The sequence below is a fragment of the Schistocerca nitens genome, chromosome 9, assembly GCF_023898315.1.
Source record: "Schistocerca nitens isolate TAMUIC-IGC-003100 chromosome 9, iqSchNite1.1, whole genome shotgun sequence".
NCBI classification, from domain to species: Eukaryota; Metazoa; Arthropoda; class Insecta; order Orthoptera; family Acrididae; genus Schistocerca; species Schistocerca nitens.
In genome coordinates this window covers 24905818-24928096 of record NC_064622.1, presented here as the reverse complement: position 1 = coordinate 24928096, position 22279 = coordinate 24905818, and the positions used below count along the sequence as shown (strand labels likewise).

The window sequence follows — 22279 nt, the reverse complement described above, 5'->3', positions numbered from 1 at the left end:
TGTACGGCCATGGAGAGGTCAGGGGCCATTACATCATAGGGATGGAGCTGCTGGGTGCCAGAGCACATGATACCAGTGTGGTGTTTGCACTGACACATGTATGCAAACCAACCTCCTGTCACAAGGATCAGCAGAGGCACCGCATATTCTTCGACAGAATAAAGTCAATGCCAAACGTGCCAGTGTATCTCTGCATAACCCGGCATGATTCAACCCTCTCACCCAAACCACATCTCTCAGTCATCTTGGCACATTACAATCCTTGAGGTTGGTAGGTCATAATAATTTGGTGTCAAAAAGCCTCCAACACTATGGTATGAGGAGAGAGTTGATTTTGACGAGTCGTGAGTGAGGCTGTGGCATTTTATGTGCATTCGGTGGAATCAGCTCAGCACAATGTAGTGTGGTGAGTCAAGTTTTAATTGATGTTATTCTTGGTGTTTGTTCTAAGTGTCAAGAGTTTGTGTAAGTTAGGTTAAGTGATGTTTCAAATTAGTGTGAAGCCACACCAACCCATGGACTTATCTTTGTTTAGAGGTAATGATAGACATGATAATTTAGTGCCAGTGAGGTGACCATTTTGTAGTTTGTCTGGGCATAATTTGCCATGTACCAGAGCTGTAGCAGCTACTTGTTCTGTGTAGGCGAAATGGTCATTGACTAGTGGCTGTACTGAGTGTAGATGGGTGATGATTTGCTGAAAGCATTAATTTGTGGTTAGATTTGTGTGCCTGGGGTGATTGAATGGGAGTTTGTGGTTTCTTAAATAGATGGGTTAAGGTGGTAGTAGTAGTGTAGGCAAAATGGTGGAAATGTGCTGCAACTACTGCCGTAGAAGCAATTGCTGCTTTAGCTCAGCTAGTGCATGTATTGAGAGAGGAATTGAACCTGACAGGCAGAGAAATTTCAAACTTTATCATGAGTTAGAAGCTGGGTCAGTGAGTCAAGTTCAGCCGCAATTGGAATCAGATGAAAATAAGTCTTGATTGAGAATTCCTTCTTTTCCATATGACCCAGCAGTGGTCGTACTACTTAATCCCCTCTTGGGCAAGGCAATGGAGGACATGACAATTTTTATTAAGTATGTTAGGGACATTGTGGAAGGGCATAGGTGGCCATACAAAATAACCCTCCATGTTGCTAGTATGCATTTGACAGGGAATGCTGAAGCATATGTTGTATATTCTGAGACCTTGAGTAAAGCACAAATGTTTCAGGAGTGAGCCACAGGACTTGCCAGTGGTACCAAAAGCAAAATAGTGCACGGTTTTTTAGGAGAAACTTAGTACTTCATCAATGCAGAACAACAAGTATGTGGAGGCATTCTCAGATAGAATCTGTAAAGTGAATGCAAATAAATATGCAGAAGCTAATAAGGTGTTGTTGCAAGATGCAGAAAAGAGAGCAGTGGACATTTTTCTGGTGGTATACCCGCAGAGGTGTCAGAGTATGAATGGAAACTCTGGAGGACCTAGTGTCAGCTCTTCAGATCGCTACACATATAGAGGAGATGGATATTACAAAAGAGCAAAGAGTGGACTACCGGGTGTACGCTTCTGAAGTTTGGTATTATATGTGTAGTCGGGAGGGGCATATAGGGAAGCAATCTAGACAACTAGAGTCCAACGAATGATGCAGAGTGGGCCACTGGGCATCGGATTGTAGAAGTAAGAAAGCTGGGAAGCACTGGCAAGGGATGCAGCTGTTAAATACAAACATGAGTGATTCAACCACTGGAAGGCAGTCCTGACACAACGTAACACTGTACACATTAGTGTACAGATGGAACACTGCTTAGTGGGCTTGGTGAGTAGCAAGAAACAGAGATTTTTGGTAGACACAGGGTACATGTATCCCTTATTAGTAATGGACCTTGTGGCAAAGAGGAGACGGAGGCCATCACAGCACAGGTTACATGGGGTTGGTGATAATAGTGAGGAATCAGTGGGTGTGGCAGCTCTGGAGTTTTCAGTTGGGAGAACTAAGTTCAGCAAATGCATTGAGGTATTGCCACGTGTAGGTGAAGGTTATTCAGTGATTTTCAGGCTATAGTTTCTCAGAAATCATAATACTAAGTTGATCATTGACAACAAATAGTAGAACTCAGTGGAAATTTAATCCAGTTGGGGGAAGCAATGGGAACTTTGGCAGAGGGAAGTGACTCAGTCAAAAGGTGTATAATAGCCACGCTGGAAGTCATGCAAGCAAACTATTACCACGGAAGTGTTACGAGGAAAAGTGGGTCACTTAAAGGGCAGTGATCAAAGGGCTATGGAAAACCTATTGCTGAGGTTTAGTGATTTATCTTGTACCAACAGAGGGTTACTAGCAACCCCAGTGACACATCATCATATACTAACATGGGATAGCACACAATTTTACAGGAAGCTATATCATATAATAAAGCATCAGTAACCATTAGTTGAAGAATTTATTGAATAAATAAATAAACAAATAAATAAATAAATATTTACCTCTATATGTAGTTGTGTGTGTAGAACTAAAAATTTCAGTAATATTAACCCTCTAACGGTAAGGTTGGGGTTGGATCCGACCCCAGCAAGTCTGTTTTGTTTATAACTCTCCACTCCCTTTTCTGAGAGCGCTATGGTTCCAGCTACCCAGCCAGCCAGTCATCCCGAGAATGCCGAGGAGGCCACATCAGTCTGGTGAGTGACCTGCAGCTACCCTCTCTATCCGAAACCTACATTACCTGCGCTCGGGTTGGATCCGACCCCACCTTACTGTTTACGTCACATTTATTAGTTTCTTTTGTGGGGAGGCTTCAACCCCATATTGATGTTTATATTACATCTAAGTTTTGTTTTCTCTTCTAGTATCTTACTAAAATGGCGCATCATCTCCTTAGAACTCCTGAGGAGTTATACAACAAGTTTCTCCGACAGGAGGCTGAGTCAGAGGATGGCGACAATATTGATGCAGGAAACTGTTCAGAAACCGAGGATGATGTATTATCTAATACTGATGATGAGGATGATGTATTTCATTGTGCAGCAGGAGCAGCCGAATTGGATAATTCTCAGTCAGATGTAGATAATGAGAGAAATTTTGAGCTAGGTAAAGACAGAGACAATATGGATCAACAAACCCAACCCATCCATTCAAAATTTTCTAGGACACCAGTGTCAAATATTATTACTCATTTCCCTGGTCCACGTGGGGAAGCAACGGGGATCATTAGTGAATTGGAAATATTTTTATTATTTATAGATTCGAAAATTATAGAAAAAATTGTTTTGTACACAAATCTTGAAATTGAGAAATCTAGGCAAAAGTACAATACGGTCCAGTGGTTTCATTCACCAACAGAGAGCGTTGAAATAAAACGGTTGGTGGGCCTTCTCTTCATGAGTGGTGTCCTAAAAAATTCTATGCTCAGTATAGATGAGATGTTCTCAGCACCCTATGGACCTCCGGTATTCCGTTGCACTATGTGCAAGAAAAGGTTTGCATTTCTTCTAGAAAACCTCCGCTTCGATGACAAAGCCACCAGAGAGACCAGAAAAATCAACAACAAATTTGCGGCTTTCAGAGAAGTGTGGGACATGTTTGAATTTAACAGTGAAAAATATTATAATCCATCTGAATATGTCACAGTAGATGAGACTCTACCGAGTTTTCGGGGTGCCTGTCCATTCAAAAAGTATATCCCATCGAAACCCAACAAATATGGTTTGAAAATAATGTCACTATGTGACGCAAGGACATTCTATTTTGTGCATGGCATTCCATACACTGGCAAGGACAACTGAATAAAGAGGAGACCTGGAGATTTGCCTTTACATGCCCAGTATGTTTTGCGCCTGGCGGAATCTATCAGGGGTTCTAATAGAAACATTACAGCGGACAACTGGAGGTGACTGACACCCTCCTCCAAAAGAAAATCACATTTGTAGGTATATTGAGGAGGAACAAACCGCAAATACCACCATCAATGCTGCTTTCCGCTCAGTAGGCTCTTCAACATTTATGTATCAGGACGACAAAACTTATGTGTCATTTACCCCAAAGAAAAATAAAGTTTTACTGATGTCGTCTATGCACTTCTCTGGAGAGATAAATGAAAAATCAAATAAGCCTGAAATTGTGGAGTTCTACAATCTAACTAAAGGAGGGGTCGATGTATTAGATATGCTTTGCCACAGCAGGACCACAAAAAGAAAATCGAGAAGATGGCCCATGCGGTACTTTTATGCTATTTTAAACATCACTGCTATAAATAGTTTTATCATTCACAAAAGCAATAGCAAAATGGACAGCTTTTCAAATGACGCGAGAATATCATTTCTCAAAAATCTTGCGCTATCCTTGACAAAACCTCTTATGGAAAAGAGGTTGAATAACACACAACTTCCCCGCGAGCTCAGTTTGTCTATTGGAAAAGTTTTAGGAAAAGAACTAATCGAATTAGACAAGCCTACCCAAGCACAGCCACTAAAGAAAAGAAGATGTGATTTTTGTGACAGATCAAAAGTTAGGAAGGGGGATGCTTTTTGTAGTAAGTGTAATCGTTGTGTATGTGGGGAGCATAAAGTTATTATATGCCCTGGCTGTAAAGAAACTAAGATGTGATAAATTGTGCCAAATATGTATTTTCAGTGCTGTATGTCATTGTTTCCAGGATAACATTATACATTTATTATTTGTTCCTATTACATTATGTGTACAAAGGCATTTATTATTGAGAACTTTATATTTCGAAACTGCTGGCATTATAATTATTTTCTACAATTAGTAAGAGATGTTTCTCATTTAGTTCCTATCTTTAGAATTTCTAAAGCACTCAAGTTCCTAGTTGATGACTGAATCTATTGGTTTTTACTATGTTTTCAATAATTTTATAGAGAATATTTCTATTAAGGTATTTTTTTGTAATCAAGTTCCTATTTTTTCCAAAGTACTTTATATTCTTACTTATTGACTATAAAAATAAAAAACTTGTTGTTATAACAAATATTATATGTTTTTAATTGATAATAAATTTTTTTCCCATTATTCATTTTTTATTTTACCCCGAAAAATCGATATTTGGAGGGTGGGGTCTGATCCAACCCCACCTTACCGTTTGTATCAGGAAACTTCACCTTATCGTTAGAGGGTTAATATTAGCACTATTCATGTATGTATTTTTATCTTGTAATCTGACTTGTTCCACATCATATCGATAAAATAATCAGGAAAATGATCTACGGAACATGACACAACTAAAACTAAACTAAACTAAGTGATAGCAAGTAGAGAGTGAATATAGAGAGTGAATATAGAAAGTGAATATAGAGGTAATGCCAAAGAAAATAGTGTATGGAACAAGAAAATAGAGATTTCACTATGACTACAGATATCTAAATGCGCCAACTTTTTGGATGCTTATCCAATTCCAAACATCACAGAAACTTTTGGATAGTCTAGAGCAGTATCTGTTGTTTACAACTAAGAATGACAGGTGCAGGCACCATCAATTGGATGTAGTGCCTGAGGATAGGCCAAAAATAGCATTTACAGTACCGGGTGGCCATTTCCATTACAAGCATGTGCTGTTTGAACTAAAGAACACACTGTCAAGTTTTCTGCAGTTGTTAGATGAGGTATTGACAGGATTAAAACCAAAACCTTGTCTGGTGTATCTGGATGACATAACTGTCTATTCAAAGGTTTTACTGGAGCATGCAAGACATTTGGAGGATGTCTGTAACCAGCCTACAGTTGGCACTTTTTCCATTAAGTACAACTGCCATTATGCGCAAACTCAGGTAAACTACATGGGGCATGTGGTAAGTGAACATGGCAGACAGACTGATCCTCATCGTACCGATGCAGTTCAAAATTTTCTGACGTCGCAAACAACTAAGCAGGTACTGTCATCAATTGGCCTTTGTAAAAATTATAGATGGTTCATAAGGGACTTCCCAAAAATAGTTGAATTCTTGAACAAGCTAGTGAAAACAAATACATTTTTAACTTAGTATCACGGACTTTACCAGTCGTGGAAATGTTCTCACCAGACAATATGAAGATACAGTTCCCCACGAAAAGAACTGTTGTACACATCAATGAAAACAAACAATTTTTGACAGTATTAGGTAATGGGATACATTTTTAAAAAATCTATTCACCAAGTAGCAGCAGGAGAACACACATATAAAAAAGGTATTATACATGCAAGCTTTCAGAGCTCTTTGTTTCTCATCCCGTCCAGTAAGTTTCCCTTAACTCCACTCCTTTTCTTAAACCTCTCCAATCCTTTTCCTTCACTCCTCTTTCTTCACCTTCAACACTTCTGCCAGAAGAAGGGGCCACTGACTCCAAAAGCTTGCACACATAATACCCTTTTTATGTGTGTGTGTTCTCCTGCTACCACTTGGTGGGCAAATGTTATACACGTCAGCCGCGTAAAGCCATTTAAAGGAACGGTAGATGGGATACTGCAGTTATCAACAAAGCTACAAGGGGTGAAAAAAAAGGGAACTGAAATTTTTGAGCAATGTGAGGTGCATGATGTGCCACATAGGCTAAGGGCGCGTAAGTAAGTCGTATGATTGTAATTTTTTTGTTTTTGTTTTACCATGTTAGTGTATCAGAGAGTGTGTATTTTTATTGCAAAGATTTTTTTTTTATAGCGTGTTCTCAGAAGAGGGAGGGTTGTGATCTGTCTGGGTGGCCAGGTATGGACTGTTACACAGATATGTTCAGTGAGTTTGTTTCTGGGCAAAGAAAGGGGAACAAGTTGTAGAAAGGGACTTCTGCCAACTTGGACTTACTTTCAGAGAATGGGATCACACTGATTGTAATCAGTATTCATGCCAGAAACTGTATGGTTGTTTTGCTACAAAGGAGGAAGATCCGTAGGGTTGAGAAAACTCAAGCTCCAAACAAGTGGAAAGATTATTAATGGTAAGACTTGTGAGGTACTTGGGATGGACTTTCATCTTCTCGCTATGCTCACAGGTTCAACTGCTGTGACACTTGTCACAGAATATGTTGTTGGCTGGAAGGATCTCTGAGGGTATTACCCATTCAAAATTTAACCTATTTACCGGTAAATAACACATTCAATCCAGAACTTATGCAGTTCTTCGACAAACTGATAGAGTCCAAGCAGGGGAGAATTTCAACAGAACAAATGTTGCACCATATACATGATTTGCAGGAGCAACAACAGCATGAATGTGTTGGCTACCAGTTGGGGCATGTTTCTAGCATACATTTATGCACTGTATTTCTGGGTAAAATGCAAGCAGGAACAGGCTGTAGGTTTGCCAATTGCCAGCACGATGGTTGAATGGCATTAGTCAGTGAAGTGATTAGTTTTAAGTACTTAATTAGTATATTAGAGGTACATAATATCAGTACATGGTAGTTAGTGAAAAAGGGGGGGGGGGGTGAGCAATACAAGTGTGATAAGAAATTCCATGTGGGAACATTACATAGTGAATTTGGGGGGGGGGGGGGGGGGGGAGGGATCGTCCTCAATATATAAATTATTAGCATTATAAGTGCCAGAATGAGATTTTTAACTCTGCAGTGGAGTGTGCACTGATATGAAACCTTCCTGGCAGATTAAAACTGCGTGCCGGACCGAGACTCGAACTCAGGACCTTTGCCTTTCGTGGGCAAATGCTCTACCATCTCAGGTACTGACAGAAGTAAAGCTGTGAGGACAGGGCGTGAGTCGTGCTTGGGTAGCTCAGATGGTAGAGCAGTTGCCCATGAAAGGCAAAGGTCCTGAGTTCGAGTCTCGGTCTGGTACACAGTTTTAATCTGCCAGGAAAGTTTCAGGCATTCAAGTAGTTTAGTGGGAGCTCGATATTAAACATTCGGGATGAATCTTCATAGAATGGAGGAGGTATGCTGTGCCATGATTAAGTATAAGCATGGATTTAGAAATTCTTGAAAATTTTGCGCAGCTATGGCCTGAAGGCACTACTTATGGGGCTGACAGACACATCGGGTAGTGAGTGCTGGCAATGTTAATATTAAGCAAACAGTTCTGCAAGGCAGGTTTACAGCACGACTTGCAGGTGAGGAAGCACGGCCTGGCGGGCACTATAAGCAAGTCTGGAGATAGATGTAAAGTTACTAGGTGCTGCACAGGACACTGTCATGCTACAAACTAACTGTGCGTTGCAGTTACTGCCGAAGCTGACATTATAATTATAAGGGAACACTCCACTTTTCTCCTCCAGAGGAACAACATCACAAGTGTACAAAAAGGAGTATAAATGAGTGAGTCCAGAGGGTCAAGGTAACCAGTCATATCACCATTCTGTCAGCGTCTGCAGCCTGAGAGAATGACAACTGTTTAAGTTGCAGACTGACCATGATCTGCTGACAAATTCTGGCGGCCAGCTGGCCCACTGAATCAACTACCAAGCTCCACTATACAACACATAGCAGCTGTGGTGGATGCGAAACGTAGCACTGCAGAGGTATGGGCAGTGGTCAGCCTCCACTCTCTGGGTGATGTCTGACTGACTGCAAGCTGGTGTCTGAAAGGGCAGAGCCTAGGTGTGATCCTGTGGCCTACAAGGTCCGCAGCTGTCCTCAATCACAGACTGAGCCACCCCGGGCGGGCGACTGGAGCCTCCGAGACTCTGCTACTACGAAGGCTGCTGGCTGCTTCCCTTCAGTGTTCAACACGGAGACCAAGAATAGTGCTCGATAGAATAGCTAGCTACACTCTGGAGGGTCAGCGTGGGGCTTCCGGCTCAGCCAATGCATGCTACTGGCCACGTGGCCACGGAGAGGACAGAAGCCGTCATGTGGCAGAGGCAGGGAGGTTGGGTGCTGGAGCAGTATACACTGGTGCTTGTGATTATGCTGACATATACACACACACACACACACTGCACCACCTTCACCTGGATCAGCAGTGGTAATGTGCATTCTTTGACAGAATCAAGTCAATGCCAAAATCGCCTGTGTATCTCTGTGTACCCCGACATCATGCACCCCTCTCTCCCAAACCATCTCTCCCATTCATCTGGCACATTACAATCCCTGAGGTTGGGGTCGTAACAAATAGTTGGAGAACATGGCCTCAGGAAATTAATGAAGGAGATAGCCACCTAGTGGAATTTTGCACAGAGCACAATTTAATCACCGCTAATACTACGTTTAAGAATTGTTTATGAGGGTTCTTTACACTGAAGAGATCCAAAGAGCTGGAAGATTTCAGACTGATTACATAATGGTATACCATGGGTTTTGTAAACAGATTTTAAGCTGTGAAACATTTCCAGGGGCAGATGTGGACTCTGGTCATGATTTATTGATTATGAATTGCAGATTAAAAATGGAAAAAGTTCGAATTTAAAGAGATGGGACCTGAATAAATGGAAAAAAACCAGAGGTTGCTGAGAGTTTCAAAGGAAACATTAGGCAACAACTGCCTGAAATGGGGAAAGGAATACATCAGATGATGAATGGGCAGCTTTGCAAGATGAAATGAAGAAGGCAGTATAGGATGAAATAGGCAAAAAGACAATTCCTCGAAGAAATTCTTGAATAACACAAGAAATTGAACTTAACTGATGAAATGAGAAAATATAAAAATTTAGCAACTGAAGCATGCAAAAAGTAGTGTAGGCATCTGAAAATGAGATTAACAGAAAGTGCAAAATACCAAAGTTGTAAAAGCATGCATTACTATGGGGAAGACAGATGCTCCATACAGGAACATTAAAGAGACCTTTGGAGAAAAGGGAATAACCACCGTGAATATTAAAGACTCAGATGGCAAGCCAGCATTTAAGCCTAGAAGGGAAGGCCAAAGGGTGGAAGGAATATATACACTCCTGGAAATGGAAAAAAGAACACATTGACACCGGTGTGTCAGACCCACCATACTTGCTCCGGACACTGCGAGAGGGCTGTACAAGCAATGATCACACGCACGGCACAGCGGACACACCAGGAACCGCGGTGTTGGCCGTCGAATGGCGCTAGCTGCGCAGCATTTGTGCACCGCCGCCGTCAGTGTCAGCCAGTTTGCCGTGGCATACGGAGCTCCATCGCAGTCTTTAACACTGGTAGCATGCCGCGACAGCGTGGACGTGAACCGTATGTGCAGTTGACGGACTTTGAGCGAGGGCGTATAGTGGGCATGCGGGAGGCCGGGTGGACGTACCGCCGAATTGCTCAACACGTGGGGCGTGAGGTCTCCACAGTACATCGATGTTGTCGCCAGTGGTCGGCGGAAGGTGCACGTGCCCGTCGACCTGGGACCGGACCGCAGCGACGCATGGATGCACGCCAAGACCGTAGGGGACCGCACCGCCACTTCCCAGCAAATTAGGGACACTGTTGCTCCTGGGGTATCGGCAAGGACCATTCGCAACCGTCTCCATGAAGCTGGGCTACGGTCCCGCACACCGTTAGGCCGTCTTCCGCTCACGCCCCAACATCGTGCAGCCCGCCTCCAGTGGTGTCGCGACAGGCGTGAATGGAGGGACGAATGGAGACGTGTCGTCTTCAGCGATGAGAGTCGCTTCTGCCTTGGTGCCAATGATGGTCGTATGCGTGTTTGGCGCCGTGCAGGTGAGCGCCACAATCAGGACTGCATACGACCGAGGCACACAGGGCCAACACCCGGCATCATGGTGTGGGGAGCGATCTCCTACACTGGCCGTACACCACTGGTGATCATCGAGGGGACACTGAATAGTGCACGGTACATCCAAACCGTCATCGAACCCATCGTTCTACCATTCCTAGACCGGCAAGGGAACTTGCTGTTCCAACAGGACAATGCACGTCCGCATGTATCCCGTGCCACCCAACGTGCTCTAGAAGGTGTAAGTCAACTACCCTGGCCAGCAAGATCTCCGGATCTGTCCCCCATTGAGCATGTTTGGGACTGGATGAAGCGTCGTCTCACGCGGTCTGCACGTCCAGCACGAACGCTGGTCCAACTGAGGCGCCAGGTGGAAATGGCATGGAAAGCCGTTCCACAGGACTACATCCAGCATCTCTACGATCGTCTCCATGGGAGAATAGCAGCCTGCATTGCTGCGAAAGGTGGATATACACTGTACTAGTGCCGACATTGTGCATGCTCTGTTGCCTGTGTCTATGTGCCTGTGGTTCTGTCATGTGATGTATCTGACCCCAGGAATGTGTCAATAAAGTTTCCCCTTCCTGGGACAATGAATCCACGGTGTTCTTATTTCAATTTCCAGGAGTGTAGATGGCCAAGTTTGTACTTGAAGACAACATTATGCAAATGAAGAAGTAGTAAATGTGAATGTGAATGAGATGGGAGATAAGATACCGCGAGAAGAATTTGACAGAACACTGAAATACGAGGGCATTTCAAAAAGTAAAGATACAATGGCTCGCAGTCCTTAAACAGAACATTTATTTAGAAAATGTCACTTACGTCTGATTAACTGGATTACTTGTTATTTTTTAACATAATCACCCCTGTTATCCAAACATTTGTTAAGTCGGTGCACAAGCTTGTGTATCCCACAGTCATAGAAGGTTGCCGCCTGTTGTCGGAACCACATTTCAACTTCATCTTTGATCTCTTCATCGTCGTGGAATGATTTTCCACCAAGATGTGACTTCAGGTAACGGAAGACATGGAAGTCAGTGGGCACAAGGTCCGGGCTGTATGGCGGATGGTCCAATACATCCCATTTTAATTGTTTGAGTAGTGCTCTGGTTACGAGCGCTGTGTGAGGCCGAGCATTGTTGCCCTGCAAAGACGTTTCAAAGTCTGGCAATATGCAGCAGCATTAATTGTCGTTCCAGGAGGCACAAATTCCAACAGAAGAATGCCTTGTCTGCCCAAAAAAAAAAAAAAAAAAAAAAAAGGAGAAGAAGCCATTAATTTCTTCACTGAAATCGACATTTTGCATTTCTTGGCTTTTGGTGAATTCGAATGGCGCCATTACATTGATTGTTGCTTGGATTCGGGTGTATGGTGATAAACCCATGTCTCGTCACCTGTCACAATGTGATCAAGGAACTCAACACCTGCTTCAGCATAGTGTGTGAGGAAGTTGAGTGCAAAGCCCATCCTTTTCTTTTTGTGTTCTTCTGTTAACAGTTTTGGAACCCAGCGTGCACACAATTTCCTGTATCCTAACTTGACAGTCACAACGTCATAAAGAGTTGTCACTGACACGTCCGGTATGATCTGAAGCAATTCTTTCAATGTGAGATGTCTCTTCAAACAAATTGCTTTCTCCGTTCTCCAAAGAAGGGCATCAGAGATCACAGATGGCCGAACTGTTCTTTGTTCGTCTTGAACCTCGCTCCTACCTTCAGAGAAATGACGACACCATTTCGTTACATTTTGTCGATCCATAATGTTCCCATAAACAGACACAATTTCTTTGTGAATATCCACTGGTCGTTGACCTTTTGTATGAAGAAAATGTATGACGGAGTGCACTTTGCATTTGGCGGGATTCTGAATCGGCACAGCTATTTTAAACAAGACCTACTCCAACCAGAAGCAACGTTCAACTGCCGAACGACGGCGAGGAGAAAGCTAATGGTTCAAGGTTAACACCAGTGTTGCCAACTTGCTCGCCAAAACTCTCCTGTTCCTCTGGCGTATGGTGTATCTTGACTTTCCGAAATACCCTCGTATTTAAGCTGAGGGCCCCTGGAGTAGGCAAAATTCCCTCAGAACTGCTTATCTCATTGGGACAGCCAGCCATGCCAAAACTACTCCATCTGCTTCATCTGATATGCGAGAACATTTTTGAAATGTTTGTGAGAAAGAAGTGGCAGTTGAAATAATAGCATTTCTGCAAGGTAAGTCAGTGGACTGTGTGGTGTCGACTGTGGGGACAATGTTCACGAGGAACACAATGAGGCTGGATGTGGGTAACACCCCTTTAAACACTTAGTTCGATGTAGGAAACCACCTATAAACCACATACTGGCTGCCCAGCACATTACCATTCATCATTAATCCACCAGCTGGATTTGATCCGATCCTGGGATGCTTTCCCAAATCCCAAAAGTGGCACACTAACACGTGTGGCTATTTGGGCAAGTCAAAGCCTCTGTGTACCATAATTAATCTGATCTTGCTTTTGTGGTTCTATGGGAGAGATATGTAGGAGAGTGTAAACAGATTCGTAGATCACTCATTTAATATCAGTTCTTACATCTTTTTAAATGGGCTTTGGTTAAATACACTATGTGATCAAAAGTATCCAGACATGCCCAAAATCACGTTTTTCATATTAGGTGCATTGTGCTGCCATATACTGCCAGGTACTCCATATCAGCAACCTCAGTAGTCGTTAGACATTGCGAGAGAGCTGATTGGGGCACTCTGCGGAACTCATGGACTTCGAACATGGTCAGGGGATTGGGTGTCACTTGTGTATGCAAGATTTCCAAACTCCTAAACATCCCTAGGTCCAGTTTTTCAGTGAAGTGGAAACTTGAAGGGACACATACAGCCCAAAAGTGTACAGGCCGACCTCGTCTGCTGACTGACAAGACACAGTCGACAGTTGAAAAGGGTTGTAATGCATAATACGCAGACATCTTTTCAGACCCTCACACAAGAATTCCAAACTGCACCAGGATCCACTGCAAATACTATGACAGTTAGGCGGGAGGTGAGAAAACTTGGATTTCATGGTCGAGCAGCCACGCCTTGCTTGGTATAAGGAGCATAAAAGTTGGACGATTGAACAGTGGAAAAGCATTGTGTGGAGTGACGAATCATGGTACACAAAGTGGCGATCTGATGGCAGTCTGTGGGCATGGCAAATGCTCAGTGAACATCATCTGTCAGTGTGTGTAGTGCCAACAGTAAAATTCGGAGGCGATGGTGTCACGGTGTGGCCGTGTTTTTCATGGAGGGGGCTTGGACCCCTCATTGTTCTGCATGGCACTATCACAGCACAGGCGTACATTGATGTTTTAAGCACTTTCTTGCTTCCCACTGTTGAAGACAGATTTGGGGATGGTGATTGCATCTTTCAACATGATCGAGCACCTGTTCATAATGCACAGCCTGTGGCAGAGTGGTTACATGACAATAACCTGCCTGTAATGGACTGGCCTGCACAGGGTTATGCCATGAATCTTATAGAACACCTTTGGAATATTTTGGAACGCCGACTTTGTGCCAGACCTCACCGACCAACATCAATACCTCGCCTCAGTGCAGCACTCCACGAAAAATGGGCTGTAGTTCCCCAAGGAACCTTCCAGCAATTGATTGAACGTTCGCCTGCGAGAGCGGAAGCTGTCATCAAGGCTAAGAGTGGGCCAACACTGTACTGAATTCCAGCATTACCGATGGAGGGTGCCACGAACTTTTAATTCATTTTCAGCCAGGTGTCCCGATACTTTTGATCACATAGTGTAGCTGACATCCATCTTGCAGCATCTGCCAGTTCAAGTTCTTCAGCATTACCCTAATGTTCTACCGCAAGTTAATAAAATGTGACCATTTGTGCTGCCTTTCTTTATGCACATTTGTTATATCTTGTTAGTATTATTTGGTACTTATCCTGCACACTTTAGCAATATTTTAGGTTGGGTCATACTAGTGTTTTGTAAGTAATCTCCTTTGTAGACTGAAGCACTTATCCTATGCTTTAACTATGATTGAGACTACGAAATCATTCCATACATGTATCACCACAAATTGAGGTATTTGTACAAGTTGACTGATTGCAATTGTGACTGGTACTGTACTCAGAAGATACTATATTTTGTTTAGAACATAATTTTACTTTTAAACACTTAAAGCAAGTCATCAATGTCTGCACCACTGTGAAATCTTGTCAAGAGGTGACTGAGTATTTGTGGAGCTCCTTTCTTATACTACTCCAGGGTAAATGATTGAACCATCTACAATATGTCTGACAAGGAACCCCTTGAGTGTGAGGTCACAGAAGGTCAATGATGTTTATGGATTCAATTCCCTAGATATTGTCTACAATGTAGCCACAATATTGGATGCTAACGGCAACAGGGGTCAGGACTGGAGGTATCCAAAGGTGAGCACAACATGAGGCCACGGAGCATAGTTTAACTGCTTAGTCGACAAGTAACTCACAGCAGTAGTAGTGGTGTGTTGATACAAAGCAGAGCAATGGCAACAATAAACACTGCAAATGTTGAATTATATCTACAACAGCTGCCAAAGTTGACATTTCATTAGAAGGGAACCCACAGCATTTTGCAGAGTGAGAAAGAAGTGGCAGGTGAAATATTAGCGCTTGTGCAAGTTGTGTCAGTGGAATGTGTGGTGTCATCTGTGCAGACAATGTACATGAGGAGTACGATGATGATATATGCTTAAAGTGATACTGGAACAAGTGTAATGTCATGTAGTTCATCATCATTGTCAGACCAGGGAGCCACAAATCCAGTCTCCAGTGAAACGTAGGAAAGGACAATCGTTATCCCATGAGCGGGTACTACATATAATTATGTACACAGAAGAGCATCCACAGCACAGCAAAGAAAGAGATTTCAAATAAGTCTGCAGCAACATTCCGGTATAGTGCATAAGAAAAACTATGGATATTAAAGGAAGGACAACGTTACTTGTTACAAAAACTGGTGTTCGCGCATTTCAAGGATGCTCGATACAATTCACAGACGGTGCACGATAGTGACCTACTATGCTAATCACATCAAACTGCACATAACATGTTGTTGTTGTTGTTGTTGTGGTCTTCAGTCCTGAGACTGGTTTGATGCAGCTCTCCATGCTACTCTATCCTGTGCAAGCTTCTTCATCTCCCAGTACCTACTGCAACCTACATCCTCCTGAATCTGCTTAGTGTATTGATCTCTTGGTCTCCCTCTACGATTTTTACCCTCCACGCTGCCCTCCAATGCTAAATTTGTGATCCCTTGATGCCTCAAAACATGTCCTACCAACCGATCCCTTCTTCTAGTCAAGTTGTGCCACAAACTTCTCTTCTCCCCAATCCTATTCAATACCTCCTCATTAGTTACGTGATCTACCCACCTTATCTTCAGCATTCTTCTGTAGTACCACATTTCGAAAGCTTCTATTCTCTTCTTGTCCAAACTGGTTATCGTCCATAGCACATAACATCCATAGCACATAACATAGATTACAGGAATTTCAAGGGAAGCAGTGGATGATTGCATAACTTCAAACAAGAAATTTGTTTTCAACTCTGACCAGGTCCCACCTGGAGAGGAACTGCATATGAAAGGAACCCTGGAAATTAGAGGTATCAAGAGAGTTGTATCAAGATCAACTAATGTCAATGCCTTAACACATCCATGGATGAAAAATTGGCTGGAAAGTTATTTACTGTGCTACTAAAAGTTGGAGGTGCTCTGTCCTCTACGATTCTTTCGGTGTGCACGATCTTGCAAGTGCAGCAGGGGATATTTACGTTATGCAGGAGTGGGAAAATGGACTTAAGAGAACTGCAACTATGGTGTGAACACTGTTTTTGACCAATAACTGATCAAATAACTTGCTTTTGCTTGATTCCTGGTTGTGTGTAAATGTCATGCTCCCTTGGAGCCAATTATCCCTCTTGAAAAGTGTGTGACATTGCAGTTCATACCACCTAGCACCACTGGAAAAATTCAGCCATTTGATGTTTGTTCCTTCTGTACCTATAAAAGATATTATCACACTGTCTGCACCTATGCCTTAAAGGATAGCCAGTTTCTCAGTAAGATCCATGACAGACTGTTTTGAATTTGGTTGCATGCCATCACATTCCATCTGTTCTCATTACCCCTTTACAACAATATGTTTCTACATGCATTCCTTAAGAGTGGATACGTAGCTGAACATCCTGCACCATTTGCAACTCCCAAGGAGTCTGCCTTTGATCTTGATGCTGCAAACATTTGTGATAACTGTGGCACACCATTTTTCTTTTGGCGTTCATGGTGCAAGTTAGTGGTTTGTTTTGAATATATCTCTAATGTCAACAATGTCCATTTTGTGAAGTGTGATGCATGCATCCCTTAGAAAGTTGGTCTCTGCACCTCCCAGACACTCATTTTCTGTTGCCCTCCTGATGCACATGACTTTCAAATGAGCCTTCCTATAGAACCTTGCACTCAATGGATTCATGTGAGCTTGTTATTATCTGGCATGTCATTAATATATTACTTTTGTTAATAAATGTCCATATGTTACTGATTCAAACACTTTTCAGAAGTCAAGAAACACTGCAGCCACGTGATCCATGGCTTTCAGGATGTCAGTTTTCTCCACACTAATTAAAAATGCTGTGGCAAGAATAATTTAAAACATCTCACATGAAGTGATGTTTAAAAAATTGGTTTGCTTTCCAGAAAGGATAAGCTCATCATTAAATCAGAGGAAAAATGTCACAGCAAAATTCTATAATCTGTATTTTCAAATTTAGTGAATTACTCATTACTTTTTTTTACAAAATACAGAGTTACAGAACCAGGACAGTGTGTTACAGAGTTTAACCCTCATACAATAAATGGTAAACAAAGAGTAACTGTGATATCAAGTGAATGCCACTATTATTCTGACTGGAAAACAATTTCCCAAGGAATCCTGCAAGGCTCAAAGCTGGACCCTTACATGTTTTTATAATATGTAAATGATTTACCACTAAGCACTAATAAACATTCGGTCTTATTTGCAAATGACCTCACTTTTGAAATAGAAAATGATGATCCATAAAAAAAATTCCAAACAGCACACAAAGCACTTTACATCCCTGGTTTCATCAAAAAATAACTAAAACCGAATTTCCTAAAGATGCAGATGATATACCTCAAAATTAAATTTTCAGAAATGAGAGGTAACTAGTAACATTGAGGAAATTATGGCAGAAACCCAGGTGAAATATTTAGGTCTACATCAACAAAAAATCTAAATTTGAAGACACACACAAAGACTATTTACCAAACAAATTGAATAGCCCAGCCTGCCCATTAAAACAAAGCTCTATATGAGGACATGGACATACAATTTCAACCCCTCTAACCCCAGGAAAAGTCTTTTTTAAAAAGTGGGTGATGTGCTTTACATTTTATTAGTACTCACAAGAAGTTAAAGCCACAAAAAGTAGAAATTTCAGTAAAAACCTGATGTTTGATGATGAAATTCTGCTAATTAGAATCACTGTTATTGCAGTTTAAGGTGGCATCCTCAATAACTGGCATAGATAAGATCTTAAAGTTGATAGCTCTCTGGAGACAAATTTAAAATCATTGAACAAAAATTATGAATAAATCGATATTTTTTTAACCTTCCCAGTTATTAATGTTGGTGGTGGTGGTGGTGGTGGTTAGTGTTTAACGTCCCGTCGACAACGAGGTCATTAGAGACGGAGCGCAAGCTCGGGTTAGGGAAGGATTGGGAAGGAAATCGGCCGTGCCCTTTCAAAGGAACCATCCCGGCATTTGCCTGAAACGATTTTAGGGAAATCACGGAAAACCTAAATCAGGATGGCCGGAGACGGGATTGAACCATCGTCCTCCCGAATGCGAGTCCAGTGTGCTAACCACTGCGCCACCTCGCTTGGTATTAACGTTGTTATAGCCACTAATAGTTGAGAAAAAGAGAATGCATGGAGATGGGTCACCAATACTAGGAATTAATTCCTATAATAAGGCACATTTTCTTCACTCCTAAGCAACATATTTTGTCATTTCTTGAAATACATGGCATACTTTTACCTTTTTCACCAATTTTTAAACATTCAACTTAATTTTATTCTCAGAGAGGATCCAACACTGATATTCCTAGTACAAAACATTTTCTTGAAAATATCTGTAATACAGAAAGCAAAAATTACTCCCTCAGTGGCAGCAGATGTAAATATGAAAAATTACATAAAACTGTAAAAACATCCAGGAGAAAAGTAAGGGTTGGAGGAATTCATTTCTTTTTCTCTCATCATGTCTAATATATCTAACCTTGATCAATATCATCTACCTATTTTTCTGGTATTTGTCATAGCCAAGCATCATTTCATGGCATGTTAGATTCTGATAATTGCAACAATGCTGCAATCTGCAGAAAACTTGTAATGAAAGAAATGAATTCTCTGCAAAGAATTACGATTAGTATCATGTTTTTCATCTATCCTTGAGTAGTACAGGTTTCTTTTTCTCCAAAATGGTTCTCTGTTCTGCATATTTTTACCACTTTTCATAGTTCTATGAGTATTATATCTTTCACCACTTTGTGAGTATATTTTCTCTTTTTCTATTGTGAACATTTTTACCTCACTGATAACATTCATGAAAATATTTAATTTATATTCTATCTGTGAACAAGTAGCACTTCATGGCTTCCATGTTCCTGATATTTTTCCTTATATAAGCACCATATCACTCTACCTTTATCAAATTATGACATTTGAAACAATGCTGCAATCTGCAGAAAACACTTTTCAATGAAAGAAAACAAAACGCTTGAGTCAGTTATGATTACTATAATGCTCAACTGACAACAAATACCTTGTGCTGAACCAGGGTTCCTGTGAGGAGTGGGCTGATCATCCCTGGCAAAGTGGCAACAGTATTGCTCATTCCCATCAAAATGCTTGCAAACTGTGGAGCCAAATCAAGGTGATTCACACTGAAAAGTAAAGGAACAAAAACTGTATTAATAGACCAGTTCCTTTCTATTTCAAACAGAATGGTACTGCACAGAGAAAGAAATTCTCTGACCTATCATTCCTTCCACAAAAACTAAATGATGTATATTAATGGCTCAGTAATTACATTTTGGTTTGTATCCATCCCGATTACATTTTCAGTGTTCATGTTTTTTAAATAATGTTTTGGTGAACATAATACATTTGCAAACATTCAATATGCATTTCTATTTTACAGTGTAGATATTTAATATTCCGCCTTTTTTGTATTAATGTTGTCGTATTACGAAGGAATATGCTGTGTAAGCTTCTTACCACATCCAAGTTGTAGCATTTAGATGCTACTTGCTTCCCAACATCAGAGATGAAGTGACCTACAAAAAGTCTTACATGGATTGCAGTGAGTCCCATGGTATGTCCAACTTGTCAAATCAATGATAACTGGGCATCAACCTTTGGGTTAGTATTATCATCCACCAAGTAGTTTGATTGTTATTCTTTCATGAAGCCTAAATAGATGGACAAAAACACAATTTCCTTCTGCAGTTATCTTTTGTGACATGAGGTGAATCACTGGCAGCATGGCAGAACACATGGTTGATGCATGAAGAAGCTCCTACCCACCTACATATAACTTTTGTCAACATCTCAACAGCATTGTCCTCAACCAGCTGACTGGACAAGCAGGTCCTACAGCAAACTTCAGCCACAGAACCTTATCTTTTACATTAACCCAGAGGGCCACCACATGTCATGTATTTATTTACCTAGTTCCTGGTAGCAATATATTTGAACAACTTGTCTTTAGCCCAAGCTGCAACATCTAAATAGATACATTAATACATATGAACCACCAGTGAGACTTAAACACCATCATAAAAACTGTAAACTTTCGAGTTGACAAAGAAATCTAATTAATCTAATTCACAGACACACTGAAAAAGTCAAGATCACAGCTCAATGTACTTTCTTCAGAGCACCCCCTCCCAAGTGCACACACACCTGACTTTTTTGTGTTCTCCTGCCACTATTTGGTGAGTACATTTCTTAACTATCCAATTTAGGGTAGGTGGATGGTTAAAAAATATACTCACCAAGCAGCAGCAAGAGACTACACAAATAAAGGTATTAAAGTCTGCAAGCTATCAGAGCCAATGGCTCCTCCTCTTGACAGAAGGGCTGAAGGGGAAGGAAGAGGAGTGAAGGAAAAGGACTGGTGAGGTTTATGAAAATGGATAGAGTTTGTAAAACTTGCCCAGAACCTCTCAGGGAAGACTCACCAGATGAGATGAGAAGAAAGACTGATTGTTGGGGACTGCATCGGATGAGATTTGAAAACCTGAGAGCTTGTAGGTTGAAGACAAGGTAATATGCAAGACACAGAGATTACTGCCAAAACATTATATATGAGAAAGGGTGGAAAGCTCCATACACTGTGTGCGATAGAGGTCGGGGGCAGGGGAGGAACAGAAAAAGATAGATGAGCCAGAAAATGAAAGATACAGAAAACTAAAAAGGGAGAGAAGAAAAGAATAGTTACTGTGAAAAAGTGCCAAGACTGAAGAAATTAATGTAAATTACAGACAGATGGGTGGCGAGAACTTAGGGCATGTTGTAACACTAGTTCCCACCTGCGGAGTTCTGAGAAACTGGTGTCTGGGGGAAGAATCCAGATGGCACATGTGGTGAAACATACACCAAGGTCACAACTGTCATGTTGTAGAGCATGATTTGCAATAGAATATTGTATGTTGCCTGTATATGCCCCCTGACTATGGCCATTCATCCTAACTGATCACTTGGTGGCAGTCATTCTGATGTAAAAGCCCAAACAGTGTTTACCCAACAACTGGTATGCGTGTTGTCATTTAACAGGTAGCTCTCCCTTTGGCAGTATATGTTTTGCCAGTTACAGGGCTGGTATAGGCAGTGGTAGGAGGGTGCATGGGGCAGGTCTTACAGAGGGGAAAATGCTGGGGGTGGGAGCCATAGGGCATGGGATCAGGCAAGCATATTGGGGAGCTCGGGAGGGCAACGAAAAGCTGTTCTAGGTGTGGTGGGCAAAAAGAGAATAGACCTCATTTCAGAGCATAATTCTAGGACGTTGTAGGCTTATCAAAGTAGCTGATTAATATATTTAAGACCAGGATAAGACTGAATGACAAGTGGTGTACTCTTAAGTTGTTTTATGGAAGGATCAGTAGTAACAGGATTAGATGTGATGGCTCAAGAAATCTGTTTTTGAACTAAGCCAGTGGGGTAATTACGTATTTGTGTCCTGCTGCCACTTGGTGAGCAGATTTTTTTTTATCTATCCCATTACATTATATTCTAAAAAACTGATTATTTGCGCTGATGTTACAAGATTATTACTATTATTTTTTCCAAACCTGAAATTACCTCCTGAAGTTAGCCAAACAGTTCAAATTAACCCTGTACAATCATATGCATTGCCGTGTAAATGGTTAATTATCTCTATGACACAATTAAGAATTATAGAAGCATAGAAAAATTCAAAATATGGAATCTCACACTTAATAAATAAGGAAATGTAAGTAGAATTTATAGAAACCTACTGTGACAGTTGGAAATTTGTGCCAGACTGGGACGTGAACCTGGATTTCCTGCTTATCACAAGTCACCTTTACCATTAAACTATCTGTTCACACCATCTGAGT

The 22279-nt window shown here is 41.5% G+C and overlaps 1 protein-coding gene across 3 annotated transcripts in view; it reads right to left on the bottom strand.

Annotated features, from left to right (window-relative positions):
* LOC126202890 (vesicular glutamate transporter 1-like) overlaps positions 1–22279 on the bottom strand; it is a 128489-nt gene that overhangs the window by 3896 nt on the left and 102314 nt on the right. For all 3 annotated transcript variants that reach the window (XM_049936956.1, XM_049936953.1, XM_049936954.1), the window contains one exon: positions 19462–19582. In XM_049936956.1, coding sequence (XP_049792913.1) covers positions 19462–19582 — 121 coding nt within the window. The remainder of the gene's footprint in view (positions 1–19461; positions 19583–22279) is intronic.